This window comes from Pocillopora damicornis, chromosome 6 (genome assembly GCF_964200805.1).
Source record: "Pocillopora damicornis chromosome 6, jaPocDami1.2, whole genome shotgun sequence".
NCBI lineage: Eukaryota > Metazoa > Cnidaria > Anthozoa > Scleractinia > Pocilloporidae > Pocillopora > Pocillopora damicornis.
The window spans coordinates 18,977,179-18,998,887 of NC_142675.1; the positions used below are offsets into that span (position 1 = coordinate 18,977,179).

The 21,709-nt window shown below is 37.8% G+C and overlaps 2 protein-coding genes across 3 annotated transcripts; one reads left to right on the forward strand and one right to left on the reverse strand.

Moving 5' to 3' along the window:
• Positions 1–335: 335 nt before the first annotated feature.
• Positions 336–7,197, reverse strand: LOC113685117 (golgin-45). Of its 2 annotated transcripts, none has more exons than XM_089211044.1 (9): positions 6,896–7,197; positions 6,642–6,736; positions 6,465–6,511; positions 5,314–5,984; positions 4,221–4,279; positions 3,615–3,755; positions 3,316–3,444; positions 2,570–2,837; positions 336–1,799 (listed from the first exon to the last, which is right to left on the reverse strand). In XM_089211044.1, exons 2-9 carry the CDS (start codon positions 6,680–6,682, stop codon positions 1,626–1,628), a joined length of 1,530 nt encoding a protein of 509 aa, XP_089067170.1. In that variant the 5' UTR covers positions 6,683–6,736; positions 6,896–7,197; the 3' UTR covers positions 336–1,625. The 2 variants fall into 2 exon arrangements, with proteins under 2 accessions (XP_089067170.1, XP_089067171.1); XM_089211045.1 differs by having other exon boundaries at positions 6,465–6,508; positions 6,896–7,186.
• Positions 7,198–7,332: 135 nt separating this feature from the next.
• Positions 7,333–20,617, forward strand: LOC113685123 (protein O-mannosyl-transferase TMTC4). The gene is made up of 18 exons (XM_089211043.1): positions 7,333–8,156; positions 9,926–10,013; positions 10,615–10,724; positions 11,102–11,218; positions 12,811–12,978; positions 13,725–13,927; positions 14,158–14,332; positions 14,682–14,738; positions 14,832–14,903; positions 15,254–15,333; positions 16,156–16,207; positions 16,350–16,405; positions 16,809–16,872; positions 17,106–17,183; positions 17,272–17,386; positions 18,448–18,560; positions 19,078–19,147; positions 19,737–20,617. The coding sequence occupies exons 1-18, from the start codon at positions 7,545–7,547 to the stop codon at positions 19,892–19,894; spliced, it is 2,388 nt and encodes a 795-aa protein (XP_089067169.1). The 5' UTR covers positions 7,333–7,544; the 3' UTR covers positions 19,895–20,617.
• The last annotated feature ends 1,092 nt before the right edge of the window (positions 20,618–21,709 follow it).

Genomic DNA, 21,709 nt, shown 5'->3' on the forward strand with positions numbered 1-21,709 from the left:
GACGACGAAGTAGGAAGTTCAACGAGAAACACCAAATCGAAAGAAGAGCTCGTAAATTTTCAAGCCGCTGGTGATGTTTTTCAAAAATTCCTCATCTCAACCGACCTGCGCGTAGATAAACATAGTTGTATATCATTACAACAGTGGAGATACTTCAAATTATCTTACTAGCAATCTCACGTACTGAGAAAGCACATAATGCGTTCAATCTGGCGAGATTTCCTGATAATATTACAGCCATTAGTAGCAAAAATTTCAACGCGTAAAAACGTAACAGAATAAGATTCAGAAAATTTCTGGCTTAGCTGGAAACATTAATAATAAATAACTTTAAAAACAGCACATTTTCTTTTATATGTATAGTTAAGCAGTTCTTACAGATAACTGTACAAACTATGAAAAAAGTCTGGACGTCTTATTCTTCTTCAGTAATCAAAATACGTATGGTCTTAACTTCTTTAGAACTCAGCTATTTTCAATTTAATTTGAAACATTGTATGCAATTCAACCCCAAATCGACAAACACCAATGAAAATAAATTTTATCATTGTTTCATGACAATACTTCAATAAATAACTAATTTAATCATAGCCATTACAATTTCCTCAAATGTGATTGGTGCAGTAGCTACTTTATTTTTCACTAATTGTTCTGTAGAGTTGTAATCGGACAGTGTAATTGGACAATCCGACAGTTGAAGTAGCCAATCATACTTGGTCCTTTCAGTCAAATCCACCAATCACAGAATTGATCACCATAACCATAGCAACAACCTCTTCTAAAAAAGTTGTGGAATTTCCAAAGTTGAGGAATATTTTACTTAGACATTGTCTCTACTGCACATATTTGTCCTAAATGTATTAATTGTTTTCGGAAATTGAAACAGTTATGATTAATTGGTAACAGGACTTTGTGTCATCCAATTCTGTCTGTAATCATACTCGTGATTGACAAATCGGACTCCCGCTTCGCGTTCGTCCGATTTTGTAAATCACTCTTATGATTACAGACCGAATTGAACTCCACTCGGTCCTATTACCATTATAAATAACTGAAATTCCTAAAACAGTATAGTCAAGTACAATTTTCCAATGATATTTAAAAAACTAGAGAATGATTACCAAGCTCACTTTCCTTCTCTTTGAAAGAAAATGGTTAAATTTAAAGCAATTGTTGTAATATCTACAAGGTATTAAGAAATCATGTAAAACAATATCCTTTTTTGTTATCTTCAGAACAAAAGCACCTTTTACTTCAATCTCTCTGTACTTTAAATTCTATCATACTCAGTTGAAAACACTTTTAACCCTTAAACTTTAAAGATCTGATGATTAATTCTCCCCTCTAGCTGGTACATATTTCTTTGTAAATCAGTAACAAGAATTTGGTGACAGATCAAGACAACTACTTCTACCTGATAAGTTTGAGTCTTCTTATTACCTTTTTGATGGATAATGTGTGGATGTTATGGGGAGAAGTTACATGTTGATCACTTCCAGTAGTTAAAGGGTTAATCACCACCCGCCTTCCTCCACCCCCAGCAAAAATGCAGGGTGATATTAAATTAAATAAAATTCAAAGCAAGCATAAATTATAAAATGGAATAACACCAAGTACAAATGTTCTCAAACAACATGAAGTGGTCCCCTACATCGATCACAACAGTCATAGGTTACTCTAAAGTTCCTTGTTGAAAATCTACTTTGATAATCATGTCCCATGTACTGCTGTGCCATTCTCTTCATAACACCTTTCAGCTGTTGTTCCTCTGCCTGGAGATTGACATCACTAGATAAAACCTAGATAAAAAGAAACCCAGGGAATTATACAATTCAGTCGAATGAAAACTATGATGTCTAGTATTCTTTCCCATGGATCTATCTCAAACCTTCCTGTCATCATGGTTGCATGCCTGTTTTGACAAACCCATCACACATTACTCCAAGGGCAAATTCATCTTAAAACTTTCTGTAATGTGCCTGGTTTATTGAGGGTTTCTGTAACTATTTCCCTTAGCAACTGCAATGACATAATAGGTGGCTGTGCCCAGAAAGAGGCCACAAGGCCCACCACAACACAGGATCCTACTCATAACTTTTAAAGGTCTCATGGTTGGCAGAAGACTGCATATAAGACCTCTACAAGACCTATTGAACCCCTGGTTTATCCAACAAAACAAGCTTGATGCAAGACCACATTTGTGCCTTCCATATTTAACAATAAACAATAGACAGCTTGTTTGTGGTGTAAAAACTTTAAAAGTACTTAAAACATACCTAAAACTAAATCCACCTAATAACAACCTTCCTTAAAAAATTACACCAGTACCCAAATATGCCTGCTTCATTTAATAATCTTAGCAAGTTATTTTAAAAAAAGACAATTTCTAGCTGAGAAAATGTGAATTTAAATTTAAAACATTACTAACACTTATGTGATCATGGTTCTATGCTTTGGTTTTACATGTATGCCTCCAGGCTCCACTCTTTTTTCCTTAGAGAGAGGAGCCTGTGGTGATCTTGAATGGAGGTGCCACCATGCAGTCGTAAATTACCCAGACTAGTCTCACCTGAAAAGCCAGTTTTTCAGCAGATGTTGGCTCAACCTGTTGCTGATTCCCAGTTTCCTGCAACTCATGTGTCAACATTAGAGATGTTTCTGCCAATGAGAAGGCTGGTAAAACATCTTGTGCAAGACCTAGAGTCTGTTCTGCTAAGGACTTGTTTGTGGCAGCCATTTCTAAGATGCTTTGATCATTTGAAGTTTGAGATGAAGTTAAGGGGCTCTGATGAATGCCACTTGTACTTTTGAACATTGAGTAAAGTGATTGAACTAACCTGAAATAACAAAAATCAATTTATGGATATATTATGTACTAGGGAAAATTTGTATCCTTGTTTAATTAAGTCAGATTATCACCAGGGCTACAAAATTTAAGTTGAAATAGGTTTCTTTTATAAGATATTCTCTTTTTAAAGGGAGGGTATTAATAATTATTGCATGGCAAGGTAGTCCTGAAATAAATAAAAGCACTTTGATTGGTTCTTAATTAGTCCTTGTTTTGCCATATGGACCATTTCTACCAAAACTGTCATAAGCTGTGTAGTTTTGGTTTCAAAAACCAGCAAACAAGTTTGGTCTGAGTGCCATATAATAGAATACTCACCAACCTTGCTTGCTCAAGCCACACTGGGGTAATATTAGCCCTTGGTTGTTTTTGTACAGACCTTGCTGCACTCAGTCTATACTGCCACAACCTTGGGCCAATATTCCTTGGTATGGCTTTTGATCTCAGTTAGTCAGAAGTTATAATACCTCTTGGTATGAGTGAGGTATTGCTGAAGCTGTCCCCTTTCCTCCAGTAATCTTTGTAAAGCACTCTGAGCTTGTCTGAACCTGGTGTAGAGAGTTGCCTTCCAACTGGACAGTTCATCAGACATCATTCTGAAGTGAAAAAACTTACAGAGATCAATTCATGTTTCTGGTTATAGAATAACTTTAAAATATCTCAGGGGCATCTTGCAATAGACTGGCATCCCAAAAGGAGTGGCAATACTCCTGATCATTATATGAAACAGAAAATATGCCACTTTTCTCCTGGAAACCCTCTTTACCTGCTTGCCAGGAACTTTGTCCTCCAGACATCACACTCAATCTCTAATCTGTCAGATTCTTCTGAATATTCCTCACACATCTTTTTCCAGTGATTGAGCTCTACAGTTTGCTGCACATTTCTGTTCACCAGGTCTTCTAACCTAACCAAGATCAAAACAAACAGGACTCATCAGGAAAGTTAGATATGACTTTTTGTGTGAGACAATCAAATTTTCTTAAGGGGGGAAAAATACTGACAGAAAAAGGTTTCAACACTTGGGTTTTCTTCCTGTCTTTTGCATTGGCTAAATAGACGTAATTCATGTGCAATGATAAATACAATGTAATCAAAGAATTCACTAAATGTAACAATGGATGACATGACTACCTCTGAACAGCAGGATTTCTCAGCTTGAGAACAATCCAACTCGGTGTGGGTAACATGGCAAAGGGGTAATCGTATTTTTATTCAGAATCTTAGACAGATTTCCAAAATGTCTGTAGTGGAACCCTTCCACCCTGTCAACAGATTCCTAAGTTCATATGAACTATTTCCCCCCCCCCCCCCCAAAAAAAAAAAAACATTCTAATACTCTTTATATATTTGAACTGATAGTTTAAAGTACCTTTCACCAACATCTTCTCCCACTGATGCCACCAGCAACCTCTTAATTTCTGTATTAATCTGGAAAAAGACAACTCAATTTTAACAAGCTCTGCTTGTGTTATATTTTCCATCACCAATTGGCCAGCCAAGTGTGCAGAATATCGGGTGTCCTGCTGACTTACAGAAAATGAAATAACCTAAAATCTCTTAACATGAAGTATAACATGATGTAGGAATAATTTCATTTTTAATCACTTCTGGGAGTGAACTCTTTTCCCCAAAGACTTGCTAGCATTAATTTCACTTTACAGTATCACCCCTGAAACAAACATTGAGGTCTTAGGAGTAAAGGAAACAATCACCATCTTAAGAAGCTGTTGATTGTTAAGTGAATTTTCCTTGTTGTTATTACAGAAAATAGTCAAATCCACCAATCACAGAATGGTTCACAATAACCATAGCAACAACCACTTATCCTAAAAAAGTTGAGGAATTTTTTACATAGACATTGTCTCTACTGCACATATTTGCCCTAAATGTATTAATTTTGTTGTTTTCAGAAATTATAGCAGTTATGATTAATTGGTAATAGGACTTTGTGTTGTCCAATTCTGTCTGTAATCATACTCATGACAAATCAGGCGGTCATTCGATTTTGTTAATCACTCGTATGATTACAGACTGAATTGGACTCCACTCAGTCCTATTACCATCATTATTGTACAAGGTCATGCGCCACATTCAATTTGATCAAAAGTGAGTCAGGGAAACTGGGTCTTGCATATTAAGGACAGACTTACATGTAAGGCCTCCCCATAAATGTCATGGAAAGACAAAATGGCCCTTTTAACCTGCTATATTCACTGATGCCTCTTTATAAGTTTGTCTTTTTCATTCTGCTTTTTTTTTTTTTTCATAAGTTCTTATCCTAAATATTTTAGTATTGCCAATAGGAAATTGGAAAAAGAAAAGGAAGACCAAATGAGATAAATCAACCACTTTCTTCCATCATTCTTTTTGTAAGGTTTACTAAAAAATCTTTGCTCTGGTGTACTCAACCCAAATATTTTGACATGTGTCCAACTAAATTGAAAAATAGGTTCTTTGCAAACCTTTGTCTGGACACCAAGCTGCACAGAGAGTTTTGTCTTCTCTTCAACAAGCTTTGCATTCTGTTCCTGAAGATCACTAATGACTTTCTGGCTGTCCACAAACTCAGCCCTTTGTTCCACTATAGTAGATTTCAAGAGACCACATCCAAGACTGAGATCCATTGCAGGAGGAGCCAAAGACACAAGCTGATCATTTGCACTTAATGATAAACCTAACTCATTATTCAATCGCAGAAGCTCAGGCCCTTGGAGTAGAAGATTGGTAGAGTTCTGTCTTTGTACTGACTGAAAACGGACATCCTCATTTAACTGTGCACCTTCAGTTTTGGAGATAACATCTTTTCCCAATGTCTGTGATTGAGGGGATTCAGCTAAAGCTGTGTGACCACTCAATGTTCGCATTTCCTCCCTTTCAAGAATTTCATTCTCATTTCTGTATTTTATTGCTGAGATATTTGCTTGTATTGTTGTACCAGTTGTTATTTTAGCTGATCCATTATCAATTACGTTTCTTCCACTTTTCCTTTTCACAGTTGAATATGATAAACTGTTATTTGCTTTTTGTGTCAAGTCATTTTCTTCACTATCCTCTGAGAGACTGTCATTGCCAGAATTGCTTGATGAAAATTCCATTCCATCCCCACTGGATCTTGGTAACTTACTGTAATCCACTGAGAATGAACAAATGAAAACTGATAATTACTTTTAACATTCAGGGCTTTCATTATGGGCAGAGCACTGGGAAAATTGACCAGCTGAGGACAGAACTTTGCCCAGCTGCTTCTTCACATTTTATATAACACTGTCCTTGTCTTTTTTAGAACACTGTCCACAGTCTTAACAAAAAAAGTGACTGTCTTCCAAACTTTTATGGATGTGCATTCTCCTGGAATTCCCCCCCCCCCCTCCTTCCCCCAGCTGAGCAAGGCTTCTTGGGCCTTGCAGATTTTTTCTGCCCAGAAGTCATATCCTGATGCCCTCCTGTTCAAAATCTTATTGAAACTGCTGAACATCTACTAGGTCTCACTCTTGTGGAAATGTCTAACGATAAGAGAGATTCATACCAAACTTGAACACCATTTTAGTGTACAACATTAAATTCAAGTTCGTCATCTTTTATACTTAAAAGGGTTAATTCAGTGTTACCATACCCAAAACATTTTCACCATCCTTTCCGCGATTGTGTGAGGAAATTCTACTAAAATTAAAAAAAAAACATTTGTCATGATTTAAAAACGAAATGGGGACAAAACGTTATCAATAGGGATAATTCATACAACAACAGCCATAGTACTTCCTTTAAAATCTAGTAAGTAAATCTAGCTTACCGTTCCATCTCTAAAGGAAGAGGTTCACATAGGGTCGCCATGTTTTTTGAATATCAACCACCAACAGCTTGGCAATTGTCGATCAGAACTGTGCACTTGAATGTAAGATTGAGAAAATGAAACATTATCAATATGTCTAAATCGCGATCAAAATGTTACTTCAAAGTACCAAAATACAGTTATAAAAGTAAATCTTGAAACAACACAGATCAATTTCGTGGTACAAAAAGCCAATAAGTAACATGATTACTCACTCGAAAAACCAGCCAAAGGAAAGTTTCCTTGTTTTATACTGTCGGTTGACAACGTGGAAGTTTCTAGCTCATCACGTGAATGGTAAAAAAATTACGCAAATGGTAGGATGATAAGATTTCCGGGATGAGAAAAGATCCAGTTTATCTAACTCTTGAAGAATCTGAAAAAATCCAGCTGATAATTCTAGGGTTATTCGTATTATTTAAGCCTGATAAAATACCCCTCGGTTGAGCATAAAACTTTTAAACCGAAGTCACACCACGTCCGCCATGTTGTTTGAAATGTCCCAGAGTTCTTTGCCGCAGAAATAAAATAACTGTGGGTCTTTCCGGGGAGGAGAAAGTGAGTTGTATTTTTCACAGCTGTTAGGGAACCAGTGCGTTGTCGGCGAAAAAAACTAAAATTAATTTGAATGAATTTAGAAAAATTTCATTGAATTATTCATGACCTTTTAACTGCATCAGTTCGGCTTACTTTGCTTTTACTAATTTTTGTCGTAAATCTGCAAAACGTACCCCTCCCTAGAGAATAGTTTTTGTGCGGATAAACATTTTAACTGTACGCGCTTTGTTTGAAAATGGCGCGTTACGCCCGCTGGAAATATTAGGTTAAAAAGTTGCTAAATTAGCCTAGAAAGAAACCCGTTTCATGGCGTCTAGGAATAGGGAAAATGGCACCAGACTTCGAAGAAAAAATGCAAGAGAATTAATTGGAGAGGAAGGAAAGATCTCAAGTTATTACAACTTTGTTACGGACGGTGAAGAAATCGACAGTGATTTACCTGTACCAAACTTGTCCTTTGGCCTCGCATCCACCCTTGTTACCTGTGTGTCTGTTCTTTGTTATTATAATTCATGCAAAGGCGAGTTTGTCTTCGACGATTCTGAAGCAATTGTGGCGAACAAGGACTTGACGCCCGACATCCCGCTTGGAGAATTGTTTTATCATGACTTCTGGGGTGCGAACATCAGTTCCAACACCAGCCACAAAAGCTATCGTCCCTTCACTATCCTAACATTTCGATTCAATTATTGGCTCGCAGAAGGACTGCATCCCTGGGGGTTTCATGTTGTCAATGTCACACTCCATGCTGTGGTGTCAGTCTTATGTCTGAAACTCTTTTCGATCATTTTCAGTGGTAAAAATAATGTTAAATTTTATTGTGATAATAATTCCTCCGCAAGAACTCATTTCACAGCCTCAAGGGCAAGTTTAGTCGGTGCGATCCTTTTTGCTGTTCATCCTATCCACACAGAGTGTGTAAGTACGAACATTTATTTTATTTCACAGTTAAATTTTTACTTATTTGACCTTAGCGTAAGTTAAGAGTTAAGTAATTTTAACATCTCATCATTATTTAATGTTGTCCTTTCCAAGCTTGTCGCAGGTAGTTTAATTGAAAGCTTACTTGCAAGCTTGAGTTTTTAAAGGTTCAAAGCCGTTTTGCCCAAATCTGTTTAATTTTATCAACTGTTCCTTGCTTCCTTTTTTTCTCAGAGATATAGTCCAGTGCATGGCTAAAGCAGTTTACTTTCTATTTTAATTTTTTTGGTGATATTTTATATTAAATGTTATAAATTATTTAAGATAGTACATGTGCTCTCACTGGTAGATAAAATAAAATAAACACGGTCGGGATTTCACACTTTCTGTGTTTGCCAGACATATTTCATTAAAGCTAATGAAGACTTTTTTCCCTGTTTGCATAGAAAAATCCTAACACTTGGGGTTTGGGAGTATTCTTGAAAGTTTTACAAACTTGGATTTACATGATTTTCTCAAATTCTCCCAATCCCCTCTGTGTTTGGATTAGGCTATAGTTAAGTGGAAAAAGTCCACTATTGCTTAAGCATTCTCAAAAATGTTTACAGTTGAGTGCAAATCCTTGAACAAGAAATATTATGTTGTTGATAGTACTGTTCAGGGAAATACTGTTATGTGAGGCTTTCTTGTATGCAGATTGATTATAATGATTCATTCTAAGGAAACTGATTTTTGTGCAGGACTACATGTTTAACACCACAGGTTATCAACAATCATGGGTTAGCTGTTTATAAAAACTACCCCACGTGCATGTGCTGTGAAATTGAAATTTAGATTTTAAATAATTGATCATACAAGTAACTTAAATGATGCAGCTCAGAGGAAAACAGTTGTCAAGATTTACGAAATCAGTGTACTTTCATTAGGCATCAGGGATTGGAAAATTCTCTGACATCTCTGCAGAATTCTCTAGCAAAGTTTTGATGGCCTTAGATATTTTTTCATATTCTTTATGATATGGAAGATAATTTCTGTGGCCTATTATTTATGATATAGAAGATTACTTCTATAGCTAATCTTAGAGTGGCAATTTGGGTTTCATGGTAAACAAATAAGTAATTGATTGGGAACACTGTTGATCACTGGTACCACCTTGAAAGATGAGATCCCTGCTCTTCTTTAATGAACCACTGAAAGCTGTAGTTAATTAATAAGATGCCAGAATTTGTGCCAAATCTTATCATAAAGTAAGTTGTTTGTGACAGTTCTCTGTGCCAAGCTTCCTGATGTTTGCTTTAATAACAACTGAGTTGATAAAGTAAATAATTTACATCAGTTTTGGAAATCCTTACCATGGCCAATTATTGGCCATGGTAAGGATTTCCAAAACTGATGTTTCAAGCATTAGCCCTCCTTCAGAGGGAATAATGAAGGCCAACACTGGAAATGTCAGCTTTAAAACTCTTTACAGTGGCCAATTTACATTATCAACTCAGTTGATAATACCAAATTACCCTGTTATACTCTCCCACTGATGCAGCACCACAGTTTCTTTAGAAACTTACCCCCTTTATTCATTTGATGTTTGCATTGCTGAGTGAACATGCTGACATATTATTTTGTTTTCTGTATCAAAGGTGGATATTACATGCCTCAATAAATTTTGAGGAATGGCTTGCTAGAATCATGTAATATGTCAATTAGGCTTGAGTATGAAATATTTTGTTTCTGTTTTTTTATTTATTGACATATTTTTATTTTTATAGGTTTCAGGTTTGGTTGGAAGGGCAGATCTTCTTGGTGCTTTGTTTTTTATCCTCTCATTTCTATTTTATGTGAAATGTTGTTCTGTTGGTGAGTATTAATCTAAAATGTCAACATAATTTGTTTTGGGATTGTGTAGCCTATAACAAGGCCAATTTAATGATTGGTTGATTGCTATTTACTATGTATTCTGTTAGCTCTTTGAATGGAGTTAATCTTATTATTATCAACAAATCCTGCGAGAAAAGCTCAGTGTTCAAGGATATTCAGTTTTAACTCTTTACCCTAAGAGGGACCAGCTTCTTATTTCTCCATTAAGTAGTATAGTTGAATCACTCTTTTAGATCACAAGAATAGAGAAAATGATTGCCAAGCTAAGAAGCTTAAGTGTTGAACAAATTCTCCTTGTCAATATTTAAGGAAATGTATGGAGAAGAGTTTGGAGAATATGGAAACTGATTTTAGGGTGGAGAGGGTTAAGGAATTATGATGAAAAGTAAAGAAAGATGCTGTTTATCTTGTCACAAATGTAGCAAAGAGATAAAATCTGAGTTCGTCAGGAGGAATCAAACCCCAGACCTACAGATTTTGCACTGTGATGCTCTAACACTGAGTTACAGAGGAGTCTATGGCACACTAAGCCATTGCAAGGTTGATATTTAAAATAACTAAAAATGTTTGATGTTTACAGATTCTGATGACGATGGATCAACGTATAAATTGCCATGGAAATATCTTTTGTCAAGCATGGTATCTTGCTGTATAGCTATGCTTTGCAAGGAGCAAGGAATCACTGTTCTGGTAATATAACTCATTTTAATGAAGTGAACATCAGTGACAACCTTGGCTGCACCTCCTGTTTGACTTTTTTTGCTCTTAACTCATTCTGATGTCATCTGTGATCTATCACTGAACAGATGCATGTCAACATTGAATCTATTTGTTGATTTGCTATTCAGTTTCCAATTTTTTTACACCATTCTCCTGCACAAACATTTTCTTATTTTCTTAAAATCCTCATTCAGACATTTAATCCCACATAAAAAAATCTTGGACTTTTCAGTAACTTGTTTGAAGTGATGGAAGTTGGACGGAAGAGTGATGACAGTGAAATAGTGGTTTAAAATGTTCCAACACAATCGTTATACATTCAGTGTTATCTCTATGTTTACTCACAGGGAGTCTGTTGTGTTTATGATTTAATTGTGGCTTGTGAAATCGACCCTGCCTCTCTCTTGATGAAAGTCTCCTCAAAGGTCTCTTCACCTGAGAAGAGAAATGGAGTTGATTCAAAGGTAAAAATAGAGAATTCTGTTTCATTCATCAAAGCCTTCTTATAAAAGCTTCTTAACTAGCAAGGGGTTCCTTGAATGCAAGTAACAGTACCAATCTGCGTTCACCATGATAAGGGCCTACAGAATATCCTTTTATCCTTTTAAATAATTAAAACCAGGTTTAATTTTCAATCCTGGGTAATTGCTTATGACTTTTTGTGTGACAATGACATTGAAAATTGATGGTATTGTCCATGACAGTGGCAATGCTAAAGACAATGACAATGACAGTGATAGTGACAGTTACAGCGGCACAGAGACAGAGACATGGATGGTAACTGTGACTTTGACAATGACAGTGACATGGCAAATATCAATTACACTGACAATGACAATGATAGTGACAGTTACAGTGGCACAGAGATAGAGACATGGATGGTAATTGTGACTTTGACAATGACAGTGACATGGCAAATATCAATTACACTGACAATGACAATGATAGCAACAGTAACAGTGGCACAGAGATAGAGACATGGATGGTAACTGTGACTTTGACAATGACAGTGACATGGCAAACATCAATTACACTGACAATGACAATGATAGTGACAGTTACAGTGGCACAGAGATAGAGACATGGATGGTAATTGTGACTTTGACAATGACAGTGACATGGCAAACATCAATTACACTGACAATGACAATGATAGTGACAGTGGCACAGAAACAGACATAGATGTTGACTGTGATTTTGAAAATCACAATGACATTGCAAACATCAATTACACTGACAGTGACAGTGATAGTGACAGTTACAGCAGTACAGAGACAGACATGGATGTTGACTGTAATTTTGACAATGACGATGACATTACAAACATTAATAACACCTACAATGGCAATGATAGAGACAGTTACAGCGGCACAGAGACAGAGACATGGATGGTAACTGTGACTTTTACAATGACGACGACATTACAAACATTAACAACACTAATAACGGCAATGATAGAGACAGTAAGAGTGGCACAGAGACGGAGACATGTATGTTGACTGTGACTTTGACAATGAAGATAACATTACCAACATCAATAACACCAACACTGGCAATGGTAGTGTTAGTGGCAATGATAACGACAAGGACCACGATAATGACAACGACACAATCATTGACTTCGATAATGATAGTAACAGTAAGAGCGGTTACGACAACAGCAAGAATAATTATAATGATAAAGATACATATAGTCACATTGATACTTTTAGTTTATTTTTAAACTTAATAACAACGATGATAATTAAACAAAACAAAATTAGAATTAGGAGATGGTGATCTTTACCCTTAATGAAGTAATTCAACTGATTGCGAAAGTGGAAAATTTAATCTGGGACTTCCTGCTAATTCAAAGGGTAGATAACGTTATCTGCTGAATAAATAGCTCTAAGATTGAGAGCGCAGTACGTTTTATTGACATCTATCCTCTGGACAGCGATTTATCCCTTGGATAGCGTTATACGCCCTTTGAACAACTGAGCTCAATTATCAAACCGCTTTTAAGCTTTAGACTATCTCCTCACTGATGCTAATTATGCTGCCCTCTTTGTCGTAGGAGAAAAATGAATCAACCTTCTGGATAAAGCTTGCTTATCGCCAGATAGTCCTGTTCCTTGCCGGAATAACTCTTCTAGTCGGTCGCTGGCGCATCATGGGGTCTTCTCCTCCAGTTTTCCAAGTAGTGGATAATCCTGCGTCCTTTGAGGAGTCTCTTATTATGAGAGTGAGCATACTCTGTATATATATTTACTTTTGAATATTTTTATTTGAAATGCAGTCTTGGGCTTGCTGTTTGAAATTTGAGAATTGGAACAAAACAACAAATGTTCTAACCGTACAAAATTGGAAAATTAGGTAGCGTATGAAGTGCTTCTCATGTACATGATTTTATCAACGAACACAAATGGAGTTTTACGTAATCTTGTTCCCTCAGACTTTAGATTCCGGCACCGTCTAGAACTGCAACACAAATTTACCAGCTTGTGTAAGCGAAAATAGTGCTTCAGTTACAAGGTCTCACGCTCATGAGTTTCAAACGAGGAGTTTAAAGGTGTTCTTTCACGATGTATCCAGGCGGGTAACCGGTCAAGTCGCCCGAGGGTCATCTCGCCTGAGGCCATGTCGCCCAAAACCTGAGTCATGTTGCCCGAAATTTTAGTTATGTCGCCCGAAAAAAAAAGTCAAGTCGCCTGAAGAAACAAATACTAAAAAGATCAGAATTTCAGACTGTAAATAGGCAATAAAGTTGAGAAATTTTATCACTAATGCGCTCTTTGTTTCCGACAACACCATGAAGATTATAAAAGTGTTGTTCGTTCCTAACAACAAAGGGAAACAGTAACTCTCGGGGCTCTAGAGAAAGTTTTAGGATGGAAAAGACTGACAAGGATTATGCCCAAACCGGGATATCAGATAACTTGATATCTTAAGTTGTGACAAGAAATAAATACTTCTTTTCGTTGTTCACAGATCATCAACTACAACTACCTGTACGCTATCAATGCGTGGCTCCTGATTGTACCACAATGGCTGTGTTTTGATTGGTCCATGGGGTGCGTGCCGTTGATCAACTCCTTGTCTGATCCGCGCATGCTTTGTATCGTCGGTCTGTGGACAGTGTTACTGGTGCTTATCGCTTACTGTGTTTTCGGGAAGAGTTTACCAAACAAACGGTATGTTTTAACGACATTGCCAGGTTTTAAGCTACGCAGAATAATCTACATCTAGGTGGCCTTTTTTTATACCACCCACCGCCCACTTTCGCCGGGTTGTGGCTTTGGAAGGAGACCAAATAATTACATGAACTAGCAACTTTACCTACGATATATTTCCAATCCATAAAGGCCATGGCCTACCTTTGAAATACCATTCTTCGTTAAGGGTTTGCTCAATGTCTTCTTAGGATTCTGACGCTGGGATTAGCCTTCGTGGTTGTACCGTTTCTTCCTGCGACGAACATCTTCTTCAGAGTTGGTTTTGTTGTGGCTGAAAGAGTTCTGTATCTCTCTAGTATCGGTTCCTGTCTCCTCACTGTCCTCGGGTTTACTTTGCTAAGCAAGTTCCCACTGGGAAAGAAGGTGAGTAAGGGCCTCACTTTGGATATTTGGAGTCTCTCTCGTGTCCAGCATGCTCACTTGGCTTGCAATCCTTACAACTCAGATATGGACCCCCACATAGAGACATCCAGGAACCCACGATGGAAAACAATGCTTTGGAGAAGAGGGAGGGAATGAAGCGAGGAATGCATAGGAAGCCGCCACGCTTAAACACATAGAAATACATCTCGTGTTGTCACGGAACAAGTGCACAGAGTTTGAACCAAACTCTGATACCTCTGATCTCTATAAACATTCCAGCGACGCGCTCTTTGTTTTTAACCTAGATTAATTGCATTTTTATATTAAAAAATTTTTCTTATCCATTAAGGTTATAGGATTCGGCATGGTCTTGCTCATAGCTCTGTATTTGTCGCGAACAATACAGGTAAGGTGTGAATCTATGTAGCATTTTTTTTTTAATACTTCAGATTACGTTGAGTACGAGAGTATCAACGGTACATTGCGCTCTGTTTTTCAGAGATCTGCTGAATGGATAAATGAAGACACGTTATTTACGTCTGGATTGTCAGTTTGCCCGCTTAATGCTAAGGTATTACATTTGAATTTTGAAGGAAATTTGATATCATTGGTTCGAGGTTGGATTTAGTCAAAGTTCATGTGATTTTCATAAGATTTTGCATGCCTTTAAGTCAAGGTTCAAGCTTGTTTGCAACGAAAAATTGATTAGCGTACTGCAACACCCTCTGAAGTAAACAAAAAGGTTTCTTTCTCATTACGTGCACTCCAAGGCTGTGTCGAACAATTGTTAAACGCGTTACAATAAGTAATAACGGTAGGCAACAAATCCGGTACCAACTGCCTCGTGAAAGCTGAATTCGAGCCAAGTGTCTTGGCGAACTAACTTGTGTGTGTTAAACTGTTCATTTGCACCTTAAACAGGTGCACTATAACGTTGCTAAAGTACGAGGAGAAAAGGGACGAATTGAAGATGCCGAAGCATTTTATAGAGAAGCTATCAGGTAAAGATCTTTGTCAGCTATAATGATCTGTTGTCTGTTGCTTTGTGCTCAAATCTGGCGTGTAAATACTATTATATAAACTATCTAGAGCGGAGCAGGCCATAACTACCGCAGATCTTCTGTTGAGATCTTTTTGGCCAATATACTTGCGGCACGAACTCGCAGACAGCTATTTTTTATACTCACGAAAAGCGGACCATTTTGAGAGTAAAATGTCGCGACATGAGAATAGACTTCTGTTTAACATTAATGAACAATTATTCCATGAGTACGCGTCTGATATGAGATGGCAAATAGTGCCGTATTGGCTATAACCAGTCTCGTATCCAACAAGCGCGAATGGAATGACTTTTATTGAATTGAATTTTCCACAACGCACAAGAGTAGTGTTTGTTTCCAGCCAATAGTAAATTTAGTTCTACAACACTTAGGTAAACCATTTTCCATACAAGTTGAATCGGCATATGAGCTGATAACCGGAGCTGAGTGAATCACTCAGACCACTAGAAATGCAATTTCTGGAGTCTGAAATTTTATAATTCCGAATATCTTTGCACTCTTCGTGGAGCTCACGCTGCTCACAACTATACGTCTCCACTATTTTTCCGAATTTTTCTCGCTTTCACGGGAGTGCTCTCTGACTTTAACGTCCTTGATTGAACACAATGCAATGATGACACTTAAATGTTAGTGTAAACTTACCAGTACTCCCCATGTCATTTTCGAGATGACCGTCCTAAGTTCACGCAACCTCTTATGCTAGAACCCAGTGTGTAGCTCTTTTCCAACCCGAGACGTTTGTTTTCAATATTTATCGCGCAGGTTGAATCCAACGTATGATCAAGCGTTTAATAATCTGGGAAACCTAATAAAGGTAAACGTATATTTTTCTACAGCTATAGATGATGCCTGTAACACCAGCGTCATCTTTCTTTTGTGACTCAATAGATGATTCTTCAAAATATGTTTCTTCTTGAAGAATAAAGGCTTACTAAGAGATCATTCTCTGTTTAAAGGACAACGGCAGATACGAAGAGGCAGAAGCACTTTTGGAGAAAGCTGTAGAAATTAGGTTAGTGCTGAAGCGAGATACAACGTTTTATTTATAACATTTATCTCATGACTCAGCTTTATTCTCAGTAATAACCAAAGATTTGACTTCTAGTGATAATTTCTAAGTGTTAACCCAATGAGTGACCAGCATCTAATTTCTCTTTACAGTAATATTGCCCAATTCTTCATTTAGATCATGATACGAAGCTTTGATTGTTAAACGAATTCTCCGTTTTAGTACCAAAGGAAATGTAAACAGGAGGGTATGGAGAATATTGATACTGATGTTGGGGTGTAAAAGATCGATAACGAACCTTTTAAGCATCGATTATCTATCGTCTATTTCCTCAACCTGTTTATCATTTATGTTTCCGGTCAATCTGTAAACCATGTAATCTGCTGTGTGCTTTTATTTGAAAAAGGAATGATTTTGCCGCTGGTTGGATGAACCTTGGAACTGTCAAAGCAGCTCTGCAAAAACTCGATGTAAGTAACCAAGAAATTAGAAATTATTTAACTTTCCAGAATTTTGCCTGACTCGAATCATCTAGCGTGATCTATTGTAGCCCTCAACGTGATCTTTTCTGGCCCCTAGCGCGATCTTTTGTGGCCCCTAGCGTGACTTGCGTTCCCAACGGTTCTGTCACCTCTTCCATATGGTCATAATAACTCCTAGCCTTGGTTATTTCCTAATTTTTTACACTAAACTTTATTTTAAGGAGGCAGAAAAGTGTTACAGCAATGCCATACGCTACAGACGGAAATATCCAGACGCATATTTCAATCTTGGAAATCTGGTAAGAATTTTACTGTGTGTTTATTAACAAGAGTTCACATGATACTTGTTTTCTTTTTGGATTATTTACGTTGTCATTTTTCCTTCAGTACATAGACCGAGAAAAGCACAAAGAAGCCATCGTAGCGTTTAAGATGGCTGTCAATATAAAGAACAATCACGTGGGCGCGTGGATGAATCATGCTTTGCTATTGGAGAAGTCAGGTAAACGTTTAATGAGAGAGCTTTAGGCTACTCCCGGCACAAAGCCTTTTACTGTGTTATTTTAGAAGTGAAAACTATCGTGGTCTGTTGCTAGCGCGAAGAAATTTGAGACCCTGAGGAGCGACTATGAAGTACAGGCTCGAAGTAACCACGACAAGGCAAATTTTAATTCATTTGTATTCCGTTCCTCCTTTACACACTTATTAGTTTCTCAACAGGGAGGGGTCTGGGTACGCGGCATGTGAAAATGTGCAACCGGTGTCAAGGGCGGGAATACGTGTGACGTTTCGAACGGGCGGGAAACGTGTGACATTTCGGAAGGGCGGGAAACGTGTAGACAGTGGTAAGAGTTGTAAATCGTGTCGCTGGTGGCAAAGGGCGGGTGAAAAGTTAGAGGGTGCCAGAGAATTAAAAGTGACGTCATAAAATGTCTTCGACAGGGCATGAGGGAAATCATAACTTTCTCATGAACGATTATTGTGACATTTCAATTTTTCCTCTTTTTTTATCGCGCAATAGCTCTCTATGTTTAAAAAGGAATGTAGGTCAATTTCCCTTTACAGAATTTGGAATAGTAGTTTAGATAATCGCAGAGGAAGCTTTTGCGTTAATAGTTCCTCTTCTATTTTAACAACGATCAAGGGGAATTTGGTTCATTTCTTTTGGTGTCCAAGTAGGTTATGGGTTTAATATTTTTATAAGCTGATTTTATTTGGGGCTCAATATAGAAGAAATATTTCGATTCATTGTTTTAAAGCCAAAACTGAGGTGATACAACAGCCAATCATGGGAAAGGGAATTATCGCAGGAAGCCAATGAGAACTCAAAATGTAAACAAGCAAACAGCTCGTAGCGCGGGAAAACGCGAGTGCCCAGGTCGTAATTGTTTTTAGTCTTAGTCTGACTGGTTGAAAGAGTGACGCAAGTTTTCTGGACCAATCACAGAGCGAAGAAAAGCAAAATAAAAGCAATCCTGGATTGCTTTCGACACTGAATCGAAAAATGATGATGTTTTGTTTAGTTTTTTTGTGTGTATATATGAGTGCGCGTTTTTCCATTAGGTAATAGAGATGAGGCGATATCTGTTCTTCTGGAAGCAAAAAAGTACATTGGCAATGAATCAACAGTTTACTTCAACCTTGGTAACATGCTGGGACAGAACAACAAATTCCAGGTACATGACTGGATATAGCCAGTAAGCAGGTTCTCATTTGCTTTGTACCTGCGCGTTCTGAGCCGGCGAGAAAAGCGAGTGCGCATGAGGTCAGCGAAAGTTCTGGCACGAAAGTGATTTTAAAAGCCCAACCCCTTACAAACCTCTCGCACGCTTGCTCCGCTCGCCGGGCTAAATCTCGTAAGCTTCAACGCTTATGCCGCAGCGCGAATGAAAGCCTGCGCGCCGGCATGAAAGGTTGAGGTTATGCATTCGAAAATAGATTTTCTTTAGGGTCAGGGTTAGGGATATTGATTTGTCATCCAAAAAATTAAAACAAACAAAAAACCAAACACTCAAACACACAATCCGAACTTTGAAAGCTGATATTTCATTATATTTTACTCAACTTCAACAATCGAAAATGGCAAGGTTGTAACACCCAATAGTAAGTCTGAACTTCTTGACCAAAAAGGAGATTTGTTTGATGTACGCCATATATAATGACCTAATCGATTGGAGCGCTTTTGATTTACAGGAGGCCGAGCAACAGTTTCTGGAAGCTCTCAAATTAAGCCCAAATTCTGCTGAAATTCATGGCAATCTAGGTAAGAATTTCATACTCAGTGATGCATGTTTAACAGTGACATATATTCATATTACTGGAAGGTAACAAAAAACTGGTCTTACACTGTCTACACCTACAAGAGAAAGATATTGATTACAACAGAGATTTATATCAAAAGCACTCTCGTCGAATTCGCTGATGATCTCACTAGGATTTGAAAGTAAGCGCCTGTTGGAGCGATCTAAAAACCGTTAGGGAGGTAAGGGTATCAGAGAAATAATCGAGAGCTCGGCGTATCCAGTTAAGAAGTCAGTGGGATGGATACTTGGGAAGGAAAGGGAAGTTGGAGGTATCTGGTCACAAAGACGGAAGTGGGGTAACCGTGGGATAGGTGATGGAAATATTTGGGTAAGAAGTGGGGGGGGGGGGGGGAGGGGGGGAGGGGGGGAGGGAAATTGAGAAAAATGGGGTGGTGAGATATACGGTAAAGAAGGAGAAGGAGGGGGTATCTGGTAAATGGAAGACAATTTCCAGGAAAGAAATGATATCGTAAATATGGTGGTTTCATTTTAGGCCAGCCAGGCCTAGTTTTAATGCGAACTTGCCTTTTTTTCACTTTTTTTTAACAGGTGTGTTATACCACAGATGGGGAAAACACAGCAAAGCAGAGAAATGCTACACAAAGGCATTGCAGTTGGATCCACAAAGCGAAAATGTGCACGAAAACCTTGAAAAACTAAAAAGAACGAAACGGCATTTAGCCAACGGAAGATCCAAAGGGCGATGAGATAAACGAGAAAAATTATTTTTGTATACGGTTGTATATTTTGTTAAATTTCTAGATCTGGTCCAGGTTGTTTGAAGTAATATATCAAACACGAGGAAGAGTGTTTCATCCGATATCTAAACACCGAGAAGTGGTTGAAAAAACTAGGCGCAGCCGAGTTTTTGTTTTAACCAACTTCAAGGTGTTTGGATATCGGATTAAACAACCTTTCGAATGTTTGATATAGCTTCTCAAACCATTGATAATTCTTGGAGAAAATCAAAGCAAAAGTTCGCCAAATTTTATGATAATTAAGATCACATATCCAAACCTCCTTCACGGTTGTAATTTCCTTTGTTTTCTCAGCATGAATTAGTAATGAGTTTGAGAAGGGTAGATAACGCTATCCACTGGATGGCCAGTATCCACTAGATCCAGCTTTCAGTGCGTTTTGTTAACTCTTATCCGTTGGATAGCGATTTATCCGTTGGATAGAGTTATCCGCCCTTTATACAACTGGACCCAGTTTAACGTTTTACTTTTTGTGAGATCTCAAAGTTAATTTGAGATTGCACAGCTTTCGCTGCTCAGTTGGGTAAAATGCATGGTTACCTTCAAGTTTTGGCAACTTTGAAACAGATTTATTGTTGTGCACTTATTATTAGTTTTTTCATTGAATAGCATGTAATGCTGACTTATTTATCTTTAGTCAAATTTTTTTCTCGAATAAAACGAAGCAAATAACCGTGAGTCTTTTGGTTTCTCGATTATATGACACAGACTCCATGTAACGTGCTAATTAGAAATTATTTCATATAACATTTAATTGGGACTTGTACATTTGCTTTCATATTGTGATTTTGGTAATCCGATATTTTAATCAAATTTCAATCCCGACGCTCTTGTAGTTGAAAAAAAAATCAAATATGGCTACCAAGCTTTATCAGTCGTGATATAAAATGGTCTCCTGAACATCCTGGAAAAACCCCTCGGGAATATTTTTGTTCGCTGAGGTAATTTTGTGGGGGAAAAAACTGAACTTTACTTGATTTCTCTCAAAATTCGTCCAAAAAAAAGGTGTAACTAACACCGGCAACTGCCACGGCTGTTCTTCAATAAGGGCGCTTGGATGTGTTTCCTTGCGCATTGCGGCTGTTAGCTGCGGAGCCAAGTGTGTTACCCGTCTGTCCAATAGAATGCCCAGGCGAGTGTCATGGAGAGCGAGGGGAGGATAATTTCAAAGTCTTCATGTCACCTGGACATGCACACTGAGAACGTCTACTTGTGTTTGCCAAACAAAGATGAAAACAGGGTCTCAACCGCGAGCACAAGTCATATCCTGCAATTTATCAGTATACGATTTAGTGTGACTCTCGATCATTTTGTCTAAAGCCCCTGACAGCTTTGCTCACCATATTAGGGACCAGCTTTCATTCATTTTCCGAAAGGTGTGGAAGATTCTTTGGGGGAATCCCATTGGCCTTGAGGTGAAATGGAGGAGGAGGAGGGGGGGAAAGCGGTCAGTCGTCGCCAATAGAGGAAAAAGGGGGAACTGTAGAACATTGGCTGCCAATGAGGTGGGGGAGGGGAGGGGGGGGGGGAATAGGAATATCACAAAATCGTATGTGGGGATAAAATCATCTAACTTTAAAACTAAACTAAAATTCTCTAACTCTCCTTTCTTTCTTCACACTCTCTCAGCTTGATGATGCATCACTATTGTTGGGAGAAATTATGTATTAATCACCGGCCCCAGGGACTGAAAAGAATAATGGGAATATTAGAGCTGTGTACGTCTTGTAGACAAATCTAATTAACCCCACTAATATTTTAGGA